The 13,743-nt window shown below is 42.8% G+C and overlaps 2 protein-coding genes and 1 long non-coding RNA gene across 12 annotated transcripts in view; 2 read left to right on the plus strand and 1 right to left on the minus strand.

Annotated features, from left to right (window-relative positions):
- Positions 1 to 13,743, minus strand: part of LOC310698370 — a 758,866-nt gene that overhangs the window by 628,234 nt on the left and 116,889 nt on the right. The gene's annotated exons all lie outside the window — the stretch shown is intronic.
- The window catches only part of ARHGEF9 (Cdc42 guanine nucleotide exchange factor 9), a 286,345-nt gene that overhangs the window by 155,641 nt on the left and 116,961 nt on the right, over positions 1 to 13,743 (plus strand). The window contains exons 1-2 of one of the 10 annotated variants that reach the window (XM_083484964.1): positions 5,071 to 5,109; positions 9,657 to 9,718. The exons of 4 other annotated variants lie outside the window; for them this stretch is intronic. In XM_083484964.1, coding sequence (XP_083341090.1) covers positions 9,689 to 9,718 — 30 coding nt within the window. In that variant the 5' untranslated portion in view covers positions 5,071 to 5,109; positions 9,657 to 9,688. Of the gene's footprint in view, positions 1 to 4,806; positions 5,121 to 9,656; positions 9,719 to 12,824; positions 12,933 to 13,743 lie in introns of those variants that run through there. 5 more of the 10 variants (XM_083484962.1, XM_083484963.1, XM_083484965.1 and 2 more) reach the window with 5 other exon arrangements.
- LOC310698336 (uncharacterized protein) lies at positions 4,617 to 4,796 on the plus strand (the record flags this gene model as incomplete). The annotated part of the gene is made up of 1 exon (XM_083485444.1): positions 4,617 to 4,796. The coding sequence occupies one exon, from the start codon at positions 4,617 to 4,619 to the stop codon at positions 4,794 to 4,796; it is 180 nt and encodes a 59-aa protein (XP_083341570.1).

The raw sequence follows: 13,743 nt of genomic DNA on the forward strand, positions 1-13,743 counted from the left end.
AATGAAATGGCATCAATACTGCCCACACACTGCCTCCATCTTCTAGCAAGGCTTTTAATGCCATTGTGCTGTGAATACAAAATATGTTCCATGAGGCTTAAGCTGATTAGCAGCTATTGTGAATCAAGGACCTCTTCAGTCACCTCTATACTTTTGCATTTCACTCTGATGATGGGCATGGAGGGCACTGAAAGAGGCTGTTTGGGGCAGCATCAGAGACTCACCAGGAGAAAGGTTTAGTACAGGGGCTGTTGGGGGAGAACAAACGGACCTGGATCATGGCAGTGACAATCTCAGACCCTCCAAGTCTCCCTATTTTCAAGGGACAGTCCCGGATTTACAGAAGTCATCCCAGTTTCTTATTTGATCCCAAAATGTCCCACTTTTCCTTAGGATCTCCCTATTTTCATTGGAGAAATGTTAGAGGAGATGCAGTCATGGCTTATAGGAGGCCAAAATATCAGGGGTGCCTGGAGTGTGAAAGATAGAGAAAAGAAATGGGCTGCAAGATACATGCTTCCTAAACTGCAGTCAAATTTTCTCAAGTATCATGCACAAAGCAAAGGTAAACCATGTTGTCCCATTAACAGCCATTCTTTTGTATGGTTTGAAGGCACATGAGCCTATTACCCTTGCTGAAAAGAAGCCGGTCCGGGTCATTGATGGGATGGGAGACCTTCTCAGAACCATACACATGCCTCCTTGGGTTGTGCGATTGAAGAGAAGTGGGATGCAAATGTTAGAAAATGAATCAAACAAAATTTATAGTGGGGCAATACATTTATTATGCCCTGCTTATTAAAATTTCTCAATAAATTTATTTTACTTCTTTCTTTCATTTGAAAATCAAGCAATAAATGTTGTTTCTGGCATTATTTGAGGGGAGAAAGATAAAAAGAAAAGAAAAGAGCTTTAAAAAATATAAATTCCTGATTCCTAAAACTGCAATAGTCCAGCCATTTAGCAGCAGAATCCTAAGCATAACCACTTGTTGGTAAGTCCCATTGACTTAAACGGGCCTTACTCCCAGGTAAGTGTGTATAGGACTGCAGCCATGCACACCATGGCTGTGGAGCCAACCCTTCCTTCTTAAGCATGGCATGAGAGAATCAAGGGCTGATGCCACTTCTAATGCAAAATAGTCTCACCCATTCTGTGATGACGTCAGCAGTCACACCTGTCTGGATGCAAACAGATTCAATGTCCATTGCTTATTGCCTACATAACACCATGGTGCTGTGCAGAATGCATGGGTTGAGCATGAGCCCAGTATATCAGTGAGAAGCATGTTTGCATTAGTTCAGCAAAGACTTTAGGACTGGGTCTTTCAAAAGCAGTCAACTGGCATCTGGGCTGCACCATTTGAAACTGAAACAATGAAGCTCTTCTATGCCAGAAACTCCTTCTACAGTGATGGCTGATGCCCATTGGGACTTGCAGAGTGGAAGGTGGGGAAATCAACTGTAGGTGGAGCCAGAGCCAATGACAGGTGGAGCCAAATCATTCCAGTTTCCCCCCAATTCTTACCCCTGCTGAGTTCTACAAAGGACAAAACTGAGGCCAAGGAGAAAGGAGCTGTCATCCAGTTCTATTCCAACCTAGTAAGAAGGCAAGCAGGTGGCAGGTGGCTGGCTGGGGTTGGTGCAGCAGCGGCATTTGGTTTGCAAGTAAAACTATATGCATTAGGTGGATCAGCAGGTACTACTGAACTAGAAACCCCTCACCCTACCCACCCCCTGTTACTGTTCTCACTGCCCTCCATGAGTTGGAAGGAGACTGTCTTAAGTAGGGAGGTCTTGCATTTTTTGATTGATCACTTTAAAAGCTTTATAGGTTGCCTTTTTAGAACAATCATCTCACAATCACTAAAATGCATCAATAGCAATAATTAAAATGTAGGAATAAAACTGCTCAACTTGATTACAAGCGGGTAAATAAACACAATGAAATACACTAAAACTGGTGTTGGACACATGGCCCAACTGTTCTAAATCAACTGCCAGCCTTACATTTAATTCCCAAGGGCCAGTCTTTAGAACTCATTCAAAAGAGGTCTGTGAGGGGCCATTGCAGAAAAGGCACTGCTCCTTGTGCTTACCAGCCAAATGATTTTTACTGTTGAGCCTCCAACATAGATTTTAAGGGATGAGTAGGTTAGTATGGGTGCAGATGCCCCCTAAGTTAACTTGGTCCTAAATCAGGGCTTTAAACGGCAGCAAACGACATGGTGAGGCTGTGCCTCTCACTTGACATCAGTCCAATTGAGTTGCTGCAGTATATTGGGATAGAGAGAGGGAGGGACACTGTGGCAAGAAGGTTGGTATGGTGCAAACGTGCCATCAGTGCCAATCCAGCACTCCTGCTGGTGCATTTGCACTCTGCTGTGCTTGTTAACACAACCGCTTTGAACAGGCAAGATTTTGGAGGCTCCCCAGGCAATTTAGAATTGGGGTTCCATTTGTGACAACATAGTTTTCATAGTTTTCCTTTTGGCTGTTTTGATTTTCCAAAAGTGCCTCTTCCCACCCCCACCCCACCCCCAGACTCCTCTTCAACACTCTTTCATTCCCGAAATGCATCTTTTCGGTTACTTATTTCAACACATCTACTCCATCTTTCTTTCACTGAGTGGGTTCCGAGGCGGTTAACAATATATCAGTACAATGTCATGAAACATTTGCCTTTAAAAGCATCAAAAACAAAACAAATTACCATTATATTTAATTGTTCCAATTAATTGCCAAATAGATGAACCTAATAACGACCACAAATGTTTTAATGCAGGCAGAAATTGATAGAAATATTCAGCAATTAAGATTGCTGTGAAGTTGTGATTGAGCCATAATAGCAATTCACCGTGCAGAATTACCTACCCCTGACTAAGGCTGTAAGAAAGGAGGGGAACCCTCAGCAATGTCTCATGCAAAGATGCAGTGGAGGGTCTCAGTGGGCAAATGCTTCCCAGGAGCCTCTGAATAGTGAATGCCTGTATTTCTTGTGGTTTCTTTTGTGGTTGTGTTAAGACCAGAGTTTTGGATAAATGCACTTTACATGGGGCTACTTCGAGAAGTGGCTTGGAAACTTGGAAACTGGTGCAAAATGCAGCTGCCATTATGCTGGGGTGAGTGTTGGGAGGAAGCGGAAGGCCTGGACATGTGACACCACTTTTGCACCATAATTGAATGGAGTAGGCTGGGAAAGGGCCTGGCTGGCTAAGCTGAAAGTTGAAAGTGGAGCACCCAAAACTGGATGATGATGATGATGATGATGCAAGTTTTTTAAAAAGAATAAACTGTTTCATAGAGGGACGTCCTGTCAGTGACTACTGGTAGCCAGGATAGCTAAGTGGTACTTCTGTATTCAGAGGATGCGTATCTCCGAACACAAGCCGCTGGGATGCGGGAATAGTAATGGGAGCACACTGTTGCATGTGAGGTTTCCGGAATCCGGAGGCACCTGGTTCTCTTCCCCACCTCCGGCCCCGCTGGAATTGAGATGTTGGACCAGATGGACCTACCCCGCCAGATATAGCATCCAATACCTTTTTCTTCTTTTGCTCCTAAGTCACTGCCGCCTCCTTCCCTTGCGGAACAAAGGGAGGTCAGGAGGAAAAGAAAGAGCGGAAGGAAGGAGGAAATGTGGGGCGGGGAAAGGGAGAAGGAAGGAAGGAAGAGGAAGGAATGGAAGGAAGGGGGAAGGGAAGACTGAAGAAAGAAAGAAGGGGGGAAAGGGGGGATGAAAGGAGAAATAGGAAGGAGGAAGAAGAAAGGGAAGAAGAATGAACTTCTGCAGGAACAAGGAAGGAGAAGGAAATTGGATTTTGCTTTTCTGTGCTTGGAGCTTTTGCTCCTCTCCAGTTTTTCCTCCTCCTCCTCCTCCTTTTACCCTTTCCTTCTCTTCCTTGCCACTGAGTGACAGCGCCGCCTCTCCTCCGCCCGCCCGCCTGGCTCCTGGCAATTGATTCGTATGCGAAGGGGGTCCGCCTCGCGACGAGAGATGCGGCAGCAGCAGCAGGAGTGGCGGCGGCGGCGGCTTGAAGAGCCCTCCAGCGCGGCCAGGCTTCTGCTGCTCGGCGCTGCCTTGGCGAACTGAGCGGGCAAAGGCAGCTCCCCCACCCTACCCAAGAGCTGAAGCCACACACACACGCAAGCTCCTGGGGGAGAAGGACCTTTGCGGGAGTCGGCAGCAGCAGCAACAGCATCCTGCAATCTCAAGCGAAGAAAGAAAAAAAGAAAGAAAGCATTGAGGAGACTCCCCTCCCTCTTCTGTGGCACCTTCCCTTCCTGCTCCCTTCCTTGTGCATCTTCTCCAGCGCTCAACTAGTTGGCGATACTGCTGCTGTTTTGCATCGCAGGTTCCAGCAGGGGCTGAGAGAGAGAGAGGAATATACAAAGCAACAGGCGCGTGCACGCTCTCCCCCTCCCCTCCACACAAACACACACACAAGCAGGCAGACCCAACAGAGCCTCTACCACCACCACCACATCATCCTCCAAACCAGCCACCCTAAAAAAAAACCGCAAGCGGAGAGAGCCAGCGGATAAAAGAGGGAGCCAGAGAGCTAGAGAAGCGTTGCCTTTCCCTTGCCTCCTCCTCTCCTATAGCATGGTGGATGTATGGACAGTCTCACAGAGCAGAGGTTGACAGCTCCAAGCCTCCAAGCTCCACATCTGGAGCACTACAGTGTTCTGCACTGCACCATGACCTTGGATGTTCAGACGGTGGTGGTGTTCGCTGTCATCGTGGTGCTCCTGCTGGTCAATGTCGTCCTCATGTTCTTCTTGGGCACCCGTTGAATGGACTCTGGAGTGTGTTTTTTTCCTTCCTTTTTTGATCTCTCTCTCTCTCCCCCCCTTCTCCTCCCCCCCTTTTTCCTTTTATTTTTTGCTCCTGAGTTGGTGATGGTGGCAGCGAAGGAGGCGGCGGCAGCATACCACTAGCAAAACTCAAAACAAAACAAAACAAAAATCCCAAGTTTCCAAATTAACAAACAAAATCCATCCAGAGAGAAAGGGAGAGATTACACACACATAAAAGAGAGAGAGAAAGGAATTTCCTTACTGAGGGGGGAGAGCAGCTTTGAGAATCAACATGGCCTCGCTGTGATCTGTATGACGTTGGTATATTATCTCTCCCTAAATCTTTTGTCATGTCTTGTCTATTAAGTATGCCTGTAAGTGTATCTGCTTAATGCCCAGTTAATTCTATATTGATGGCTATAGATATACAGATATATATACACACACACTAAGCCAATGTCTCTGTGCCTACCTATCTAGGTAGACACAGAGTGCTGCTATAGCTCCATATCTCTGTCTATACTGAATTAATTCCTGCTTATATTTCTTGTTGTTTGCAAACGATCAGTGGGAGATAAATATTTCAAAGTGAAATGTGGGTTTGCATCATAATAATGAGCAATGGATTCACTGCTAGTTTTAACATAGTGTTTGCATGTACATTTATTATTAATTCTTAAAGCGGAAAAAGGGCACTGGAATGCTTTGGCTTAATATCAAAATAAGGCTTGCTTTGTGCCAAGTAAGTGGGAATCAAATGCCTTTGCAAAGGAGATTGCAGGGGTGGAGAGAGTGCCCATTCAGCTTTGCATTTTCCTGATATATATTTAAGAGGTTTGAGAGGAAAGGAATGTCATTGAAAGCTTTAGTCAGCTATTGGGAAATAAGAGTGTGTGTGTGGGGGGGAGAGGTTTATTTTATTTGGTTGCCTTGGAAGTGTGATTTGAATCCTCAGACCTTCTGGCCCCCGTTTCAACCCTTTCAGATCTGCTTTTACACTGCTTATTCACAGCTGCTCCATTCAGCCCACTAGAAGCACAACCAGCTGGGCTTCGGCTATTAGTGTGCTTCCCATCTTTGCAGACTGGCAAAGCAAATAGAAGAGGTGTTTTGTTTCCTTTTAAAGCATGCTTCCCCCCTTTTTTTCTTTTTGAAGCCGTATTTTCACAGTGACTTGGTCTGTCAAGGTGGATGGGGGAGTGGGGGTAGGGAGGGGAGAGGGAAAAAAAAAGCTTTATGCACCACTTAGATAACAAGATTCAAATATGGGTCGCTTAGGGTGACTTAATTCACATTGATTTCCTTGAGAATGAAGTGCTAAATTATGTTTTATGAGACTCTGGCAAAGAGGTGTCTTCCTAAAAAGAAAATGAAATTGTTCCATGAGAGATAGCTTTGCATGGCGGGGTGGGGAGAGGTATGAGGGATGCAGGTATGATGAAACAAAGTCAAAGTGGTACAAAATGTACCTTTGTGTCATATGTCTCCTGAAGCTGTGATATATATAGAAAGGGTATGGTTGATTGCAGTCTTCCCTGCCCTTTATTTATTTATTTGCAGGAAGAAACGGCACAGGCAATTTTATCTCGTTCTATTTGCTTACATCATGTCCATCCATTGCCGTGTGTGTGTGTGTGTGTGTGTGTGTGTGTGTTACCATTTAGCACACTATGGTTAAATAGTTAAAAGTGCTGGTGTCTGAAATGAATTAAAACACCGGCACATAATTTTACAAAGGTAGAAGTGCCGGTGTTTGAAAATAACTAAAACATGACCAAGTTGATAAAATCACAGAGAAAAAGAGAATAAAATTGGGTGGGAACACTGAGTGATTCTCATTACCTATGATTGATTTGGAAAATTTAGGAATAAAAAATTCACTGACATTCACAACAAGTGTTAATATAGAAATATATTGTGATATCGCTTTTTATTCATAACCTATTGCTTGGATTTCCAGCTTTCCTGATTTCTTCCCTTCTCTCTTACTTGTAGCTTTAAGAGAAGGAACAGGTGTTATTGCATTCAAGTTTGGGTGGGTGGTCTTTAAAAATAAAATAAATATTCAGTGAGACAATTTGGCTTGGAATATTTCCCTCCCTGAGTATTTAGACACGCAAGTTGGTATCTCCTTAACACAGCAGCATTTAGTAGGGTTCTCTTTTCTTATCCAATGCCTCTTTCCAGGAAACAGGAGATTGTTATAATAAAGTTAATATCTTTCATTCATTCATCTGGCATGAAGACTGAATGGTGGAACTAGGAGGGGGGCGGAATGAGTTCTAAGAGGAAGAAATAAGATACATGGATTTTATTAGCATCTCAGAATGCTGCTTATTTCTCTGATGTTCAGTTTAGCCAAAACAAATAACTACAGGCAGCACTTGGCAACTGTCAAATTCCACCACCTGGGTGAATCAGATTTCTCCATGTCCAGATGTTGGCAGTTTGCTCTATGCATGTGTGTGCATATGGATGTGTGAACACTTAGTATGCAAAGGATCTGTTTTCTTTTGGCATGGCTCTCATGACTCATTTTGATTACATCACTGGTGCTTTTTATTTATTCATTATTTTGGAGGTGCATTTAATCAAGCTTGAAGGACCTTTAGATGCTTTAATTTGGTGGTGTCTGTTAGTTTATAGCAACAGGCATATTATTTTGCTAATGCTGATACTCCTTGCCAGAGCAACAGATGCCTGAATTCTAAATTTTGTCTGGAATTCTGCAATTCAGAATCAGATCTCTCCCCCACCCCACCCCACCCCACACATAAAGAACCCTGGATGCCAGATTCAGACATTATGTCATGTCACCTGGAGTTTAAGGGTGGGGGGTAGAGATAGGAAACTTGAAGTGGGTTAAAATTGGGGGTGGCTTTAAGACGTTAAAAGCCTTAATTCAATATTGTTTACTGTAAAAGACTTAATGAGTCTAATGGAACTGATTCACAGGTAAAGCTGCCTGGGATTGCAGAAGAATTATTAGTAAATTCTTGCTGAATATGTTTTAAAATACATTTTGAAAACAGCCCCATTGTTAATACTCTGCCTACTGGTAGTGTGTTTGCCTGGAGTTGGCAGAGAACTCTGAGAGTAGCTGAACTTTGTGATTAGCTGTGCAGATATAGTACTAAAAACAAAACAAGAACCAGCAACCCATGATACTTACTTGTACCCCAGTTTGCAGGGTGTTGGTTTGGTCCCTTCCTGCTGTAGTGTTATATGATTATATACATATATAGTATATAACTTAAAAGAAAGACCCACTGAGATCACTGAGACTTACGCACACATTAGTGTGTGCCGGACAAAACTGCAACTACAATTTTGCATTTTGGGTTTGGTAACTTGGCTTGTTTGATGGGCAGAATAAGCCTTAAAGAGGGAATGAGTATTTTCTCAGCTTTGAATAGGGGTGGAGAACCTGGTGCCCTCCAAATGTTGCTGGACTCCAGCTCCCATAATTCCTGATTATTGGGCATGTTGGCTAGGGCTGATGGGAACTGAAGTCCCAACAACCGGAGAGCCACAAGTTCCCTATGTTGAGTTGTCATTATTTTTATAAAAGAGAATAGAGGTCAGTTTTGTAGGCAACGGCGTTCGGTTATGCTTTGTAGTCCTAGAAAAGGGTGCTGCATACACCTGCTGCACAATATGTCACCCACCTGTCATGCAAATTTGAGCTATCCTGCTTTATGGCATCAGAAGCCCTCAAATTTTGCAAAGTTGCTCCCTCTCCATCTGGTATTCAAACCACAAGACGGGGCAGAAGGGGATCTCGCCTCTCTGATCTTTTGTGATGATAGGTTCCCTTAGCTACAGCTTTAGGTGATACCAGGGGTGTCAAAATTTGGATACAGTTGACAATAGTCAAGGAATGAGGCTTGTGTATTTCATCAATCCCCTCCACCTTATGTTTTCCCCCACCCCATAATTTGAGCACTGTTCCCCTCCTAGATGTATAGGAACCCTCCAACTATGGCATTTCCCCTCCCCATAGACAAATCTGAGAGAGAAATCCTAGCAGCTGTGACCACATGTACTTTATAGATAAAAGTCTCAGATGCATTATTTTCTACAATATCCAAGAATAAAGCTATTGACTGTATCATAGCAACTCCTGCACCACTGTACTTTTTAAAAATAAAAATAAAAAAAGCATATTTCCTCCTGATCTGTAATCCACCACCTTAAAGCTCCAGGATCCTTTCAAGATAAGAGGAGCATTGACACATCTCTCCTCCCTCCCTCCCTCCCTCCTGATTCTCTGGATTGGGGGGGGGGGGGAGGCAGTCTCTCATGCCACCGCTGCTGATGCCAGACCCATTGGGCTTTCCTGGTGGCTAGTACATTGAATCCTTCCAGGCTGACAGGATAAATTATTTTTATTTATTCTTCTCTTCAAACTCTCCTTTATTTCATTTCCAGCTCCTCCCTCCCTCCTTCCCTCCCTCCCTCCTTCTCCATCCCTTCTCCCCCTTCATTCTGAATTTCACATGTCAAGTAAGAGGGAGGGGGAATAGGCGAGCTCTGGATATTTCTGACGCTGTTTTGGCCTTTTTTGCATGAGCATTTGAGGCTGAATAGCTATTTATTTATTCTCTTCCCTGCCCATCTCCCCACTTCAGTGGAGGGCAAGGGTAGCTAGGGAGCTTTCCCCTTCTTTCCCAGTTCAGACAGTGGCAGGAAAGCTTTACTGGATCCCAGTCTTTCTGACTGGAGGGGGCAGTGGGGAACCCGGCAGAGAGGTGCTTTCTTCTAACGTTTGTTAACAGCTGCATGCCTAACCTAATTCCTCCTCTTCCTCTGTCCCTGTCTCTTTTCATAATGTGGTTATATTTCTCTTTGGATCAGGTATTCTGTACACAGCCCAACTGCTGTGTATAATGACCGAAGGAAAATTGCCAAAAATCAATGTAAGTTTTCTTTTTTTAAACACCCCCCCCAATTTATTTTAAATTATTAGAACCCATAGTTTATGGTTCATTGTCTCGTCTTGTGCTGTCCCGTCCATTAAAAAAAATGTAATGAATGCTAGTTGAGTGAAAATGTCTTTCCTTCATTTCTCTGGGTGAATGCTGCCTGCCTGCCTGCCTGCCTGCATGTATGGGTGTATTTGTGCATCTTTTTGCTTGCACTTCGCTTGTGTGTGCAATGGATTGTGAACAATGCCTCTATATGGAGCAAAAAAAAAAAAAAAAAAAAAAGCACCGGAAAGGCTTTGATTCGATATGTTGCATTTACAGTGTGTCTCTTTTTGTGAGCTGAATTGGGTACCGTATTAATGTGCATCTCCATTAACTGGATATGAATGTAGCTGATGTATTAAAAGCATACTTAAAAACACTGACAGTTGCTGGAACATAGCTGGTAATTCTGCTGAATGACTGATCTAATGGCCTGTTGTATTCAGTAGATTATGGGTTTTATGGTGGTTATTTTTAGCTGTTAAAACTGGAAGGTTATGCTACCTCTTCAATGCCTCATTTTGTTAGATGACCCAAAGCAATGCTTCCATGAGGTGAGGAGGTTGCCCTCACATTCTTACGGTAGGGTGAGTGGGGGGCTGGCTGTGAGAGATGCCTGATGAAATACCCTTCAGTTAGATGACACATGGCATTTAAAAACCAATGCAGATGCCTAAAATATGCTGGTGGCCAGGATCAGTTGAAGTAGATAATGCTGTTTTTTTAGCATTCCTTTCTAAGGAAATGGTGTGCCGTAGTGTGAACTGCAGTGATTTATATGCTCCAGCCTAAAAATAGATGCTCTTAGAAGGAAGACTACTGAGGAAACCAGAAGAGGGCTTGCGCGTCTCATTCGATGCACTGTAGACGGATTTCATGTGACACCTGACTTTCCTTATAGAGGGGGGGGGGGTCGGGAGGGAATAGCATTTTAGAGAACCCGCAGACAACTGGGTTTCTCTTAGCCCTCCTCCTTTTCCATGTTGAGTCCATTGCTTTTAAATCCTCCCATGCTAGCTGTACTGCAACATATATCTCCCCCAACCGATTTCTAAAAATAATACTGCCTTCTGCTTTATTGAGCACCATTATCTCATTCACAGGGCAAGCAAATAGGCCAACAGAGAATCCCTCGTTTCATTGATGACTTGTGTTACGTTGGTGAGCAGGAAAGCTTTATCATTAGAGCAGTGCAACTGCATGTTGGCTCAGGAGTAGGACCAGCTATGCTCAATATGGCTTACTCCTAGGTAGGCATACACAGAATTGCAGCCCAAGAGGCAAGAAAGCTCAATCTATATTAAATACAAGTACTGAGATTTAGGTCGTATTCATGGTTAAGGCACTTGACAAAAATCTGGATTAGTGTTTGTCATTTCTAAGGCTGGGTTTTTGGCTAAGCTGAGCCCCAAGGAGATCTAGCTTCTATATATAAGTTTTTTAAGGCAGCTAACAGTAGATCTGGCCCTTGTGATTTGTATGTGTTTTACTTCTTGGATAACACTTAACTTTTTAAGCTTCCAAAATTCCTTGCAAACTAGAATCAAAGAGCAGTTTCATCTTTATTTGCAAAATTGCAATTAGATTTCAAAAGTTTTCTGACTTGTTTTGGACTGAATGGCTCTCTTTCAAGGGTCGCCTTCAATTTTTTTTAAAAAAAATGAATGGTTCAGCTGTCTGCTGTGAGATGGAAACAAAAGCAAAAAAAGAAGAGTTGTGTATTAATTTAAAGTTTGCATTAATGGAGTTGCTAAAATGAATCTAAGAGCTTTTTCTGTAACTACCTGCACTTTGCTTGGTTTTGTGCAATGGGTGCCATGAATACACTTCTAGATAAATATGGGGTCATATTCACCCGCTCTTACCTTCATGTAAGATCTCTATCCTGTAGTGTGCAGTTGGGCCTAGGCCTAGTATATCATGGTAAAAACAATAATTATCATCACTTTACTACATTCAAGCTAGCCAGCTTCCAGTTGTTCAGAAGGATGTAATGTCTGTTTCCACTGCACTGGTATATAGATATAGCACAGTATCCGATTAAGAACTCAGAATAGACCCTTGGAAATCAATGGCATTAAGTTGGTCATGACTGACAAGTCCATTGATTTCCAAGGGTCTACCCTGAATACAAGGTATCTGGATACAGGCCATGACCATTAATAATAGCATACTGCTGTTATGTCACCATACAGTGTGGAGATTGACAATGTGACATAATGAAAAAGTTAGAGTCTCTGCCTCAAGGAGATTCCAATCTGTATGATGCCAGAAGTAGAATGCGTAAAAAGGGGAAGGGAAGAGTAAGAGGGAACAGATCCAGACAAACTGCAGTTACGTGTAACTTAGGCTTCAGCTGGGTTGTACGCACTGTTTGCATCACAGTTGTTTTCATAAGATGGGTTGTTACTAATGCAGCTCAGCTGACCTTCTTTTTCCACTGCAAATTTGTGCACCATTATTTGGGAATGAATCCTGTTTGAAATCAACGGGATTTACTTCTGAGAAAGCATGAATGGGATTGTTCTGTATGTGTCTGAGCATGTTTGGTTTGGAAGTCTCATGGAAACCAGGCTGATAATTAGGTATCCGGGCTCATCCATTTCTAGTCTTATCTAGGATGCCTCGAATTTAGCCTTCCCTCCTGCTTTTTTAAAGTGGTGTTTCCAGGATATATATATATATATAAACCAAGATCCAGGAAATTTAGGTGCATGAAGTATGTGCAGGGAGCACCTTCCACCACTGAGCAGATATTTTTGGAACATTATTAGTGTGTTTGAATTCAGGGTGTGTTTTTTGCGAAATGTTGTTGACTAGTCAAGAGACTTAGATATTCATTAACATAAAAGGTGGAGCGTCTCAAGAAAAAGCATTAAGCTTTACTGATTCCTGTCTGTAATAGTTTAGGTTCAGTACTCAACCAAAAATATGAGAATGTGTCCTCCAGCTGGGCTCTTTTTTCCTTACTTAAAAGGGGTCAGCCACAGCCCTGTTTTCACTTTAGCTGTAAGGCTACCAAAGCTCTCAGATTAAGCTGCATTTGATCCTGGTCAGTATTTGGGCAGACAAGGACCGAAGAGACTGCTCTGCACAGTGTTGAAAATTTGGGAGGTAGCCTTCCTCTGTCTGAGCTGGTATGAAGAGACTATTCGGGATTAAGGTGAGCAGGACTTCTTAATTCTCATAGCAATGCTTATAACTAAGATTCTCCTTGTTTCAGCATTCCTCTGGATCACAATAAACCCGCTAGAGATTCCTCTGGCATCTGACTTAGGCCAGCAAATGTATTTTCCTACATGTCCTAACAGCGCTGACTTACTGGGGGAAATGCTGTTACTTTGCAAAAATAATAGATAAAAACAAATCACCATAAATTCCGTATGTAACGGAAAGTGTGGGCACTGTCGTTCTGTGCTCATAATTTGATGAACGAGTTTGCTGTTTAATCTTGAACAAACTGTGCTGGTCTCCCCAGAGGTGGATGCTTCTCTGTAGTAGTGAAGAAAGAATTCTGCTTTATATATCTGAGTGTGAAAGGCAGCACCTCATCGGAATATAAGTGTTGTTCTGCTTTTCTCTAGTGTTGTTTAGTCCTTGTTTGGTGCTGTTTTTAAAGGAATTTTTTAAAGAATCCAATGCTCTTTACAATGTTCTTACCCTTCACCTTTATTGTATTGAGGTATTTATTGTAAACGCTTCTGCGGTTCCGTTTGAGGCCCAAAAGATAGTTTATAATTTATTTATAAATATAAATACGTAAATAAAAGACTAGGCTGTATTTGCTGTTATATTTCAGGAAGAGACTAAGAGCAGGCTCTCAATGCTTATCTTTTTAAAATGACATGTTATTCATAGTACATTATTATGCCATTTGTCGCTGACCTGGAAGGCATTTCTCACTGAGCTATGCTTCTGGTAATCTTTCGGATGCTCACTGCTGAACAACGGCAAATCTAGAAATCTCTATTTTT

Source organism: Podarcis liolepis (genome assembly GCF_965112155.1).
Source record: "Podarcis liolepis genome assembly, chromosome: Z".
Taxonomy (NCBI): Eukaryota; Metazoa; Chordata; class Lepidosauria; order Squamata; family Lacertidae; genus Podarcis; species Podarcis liolepis.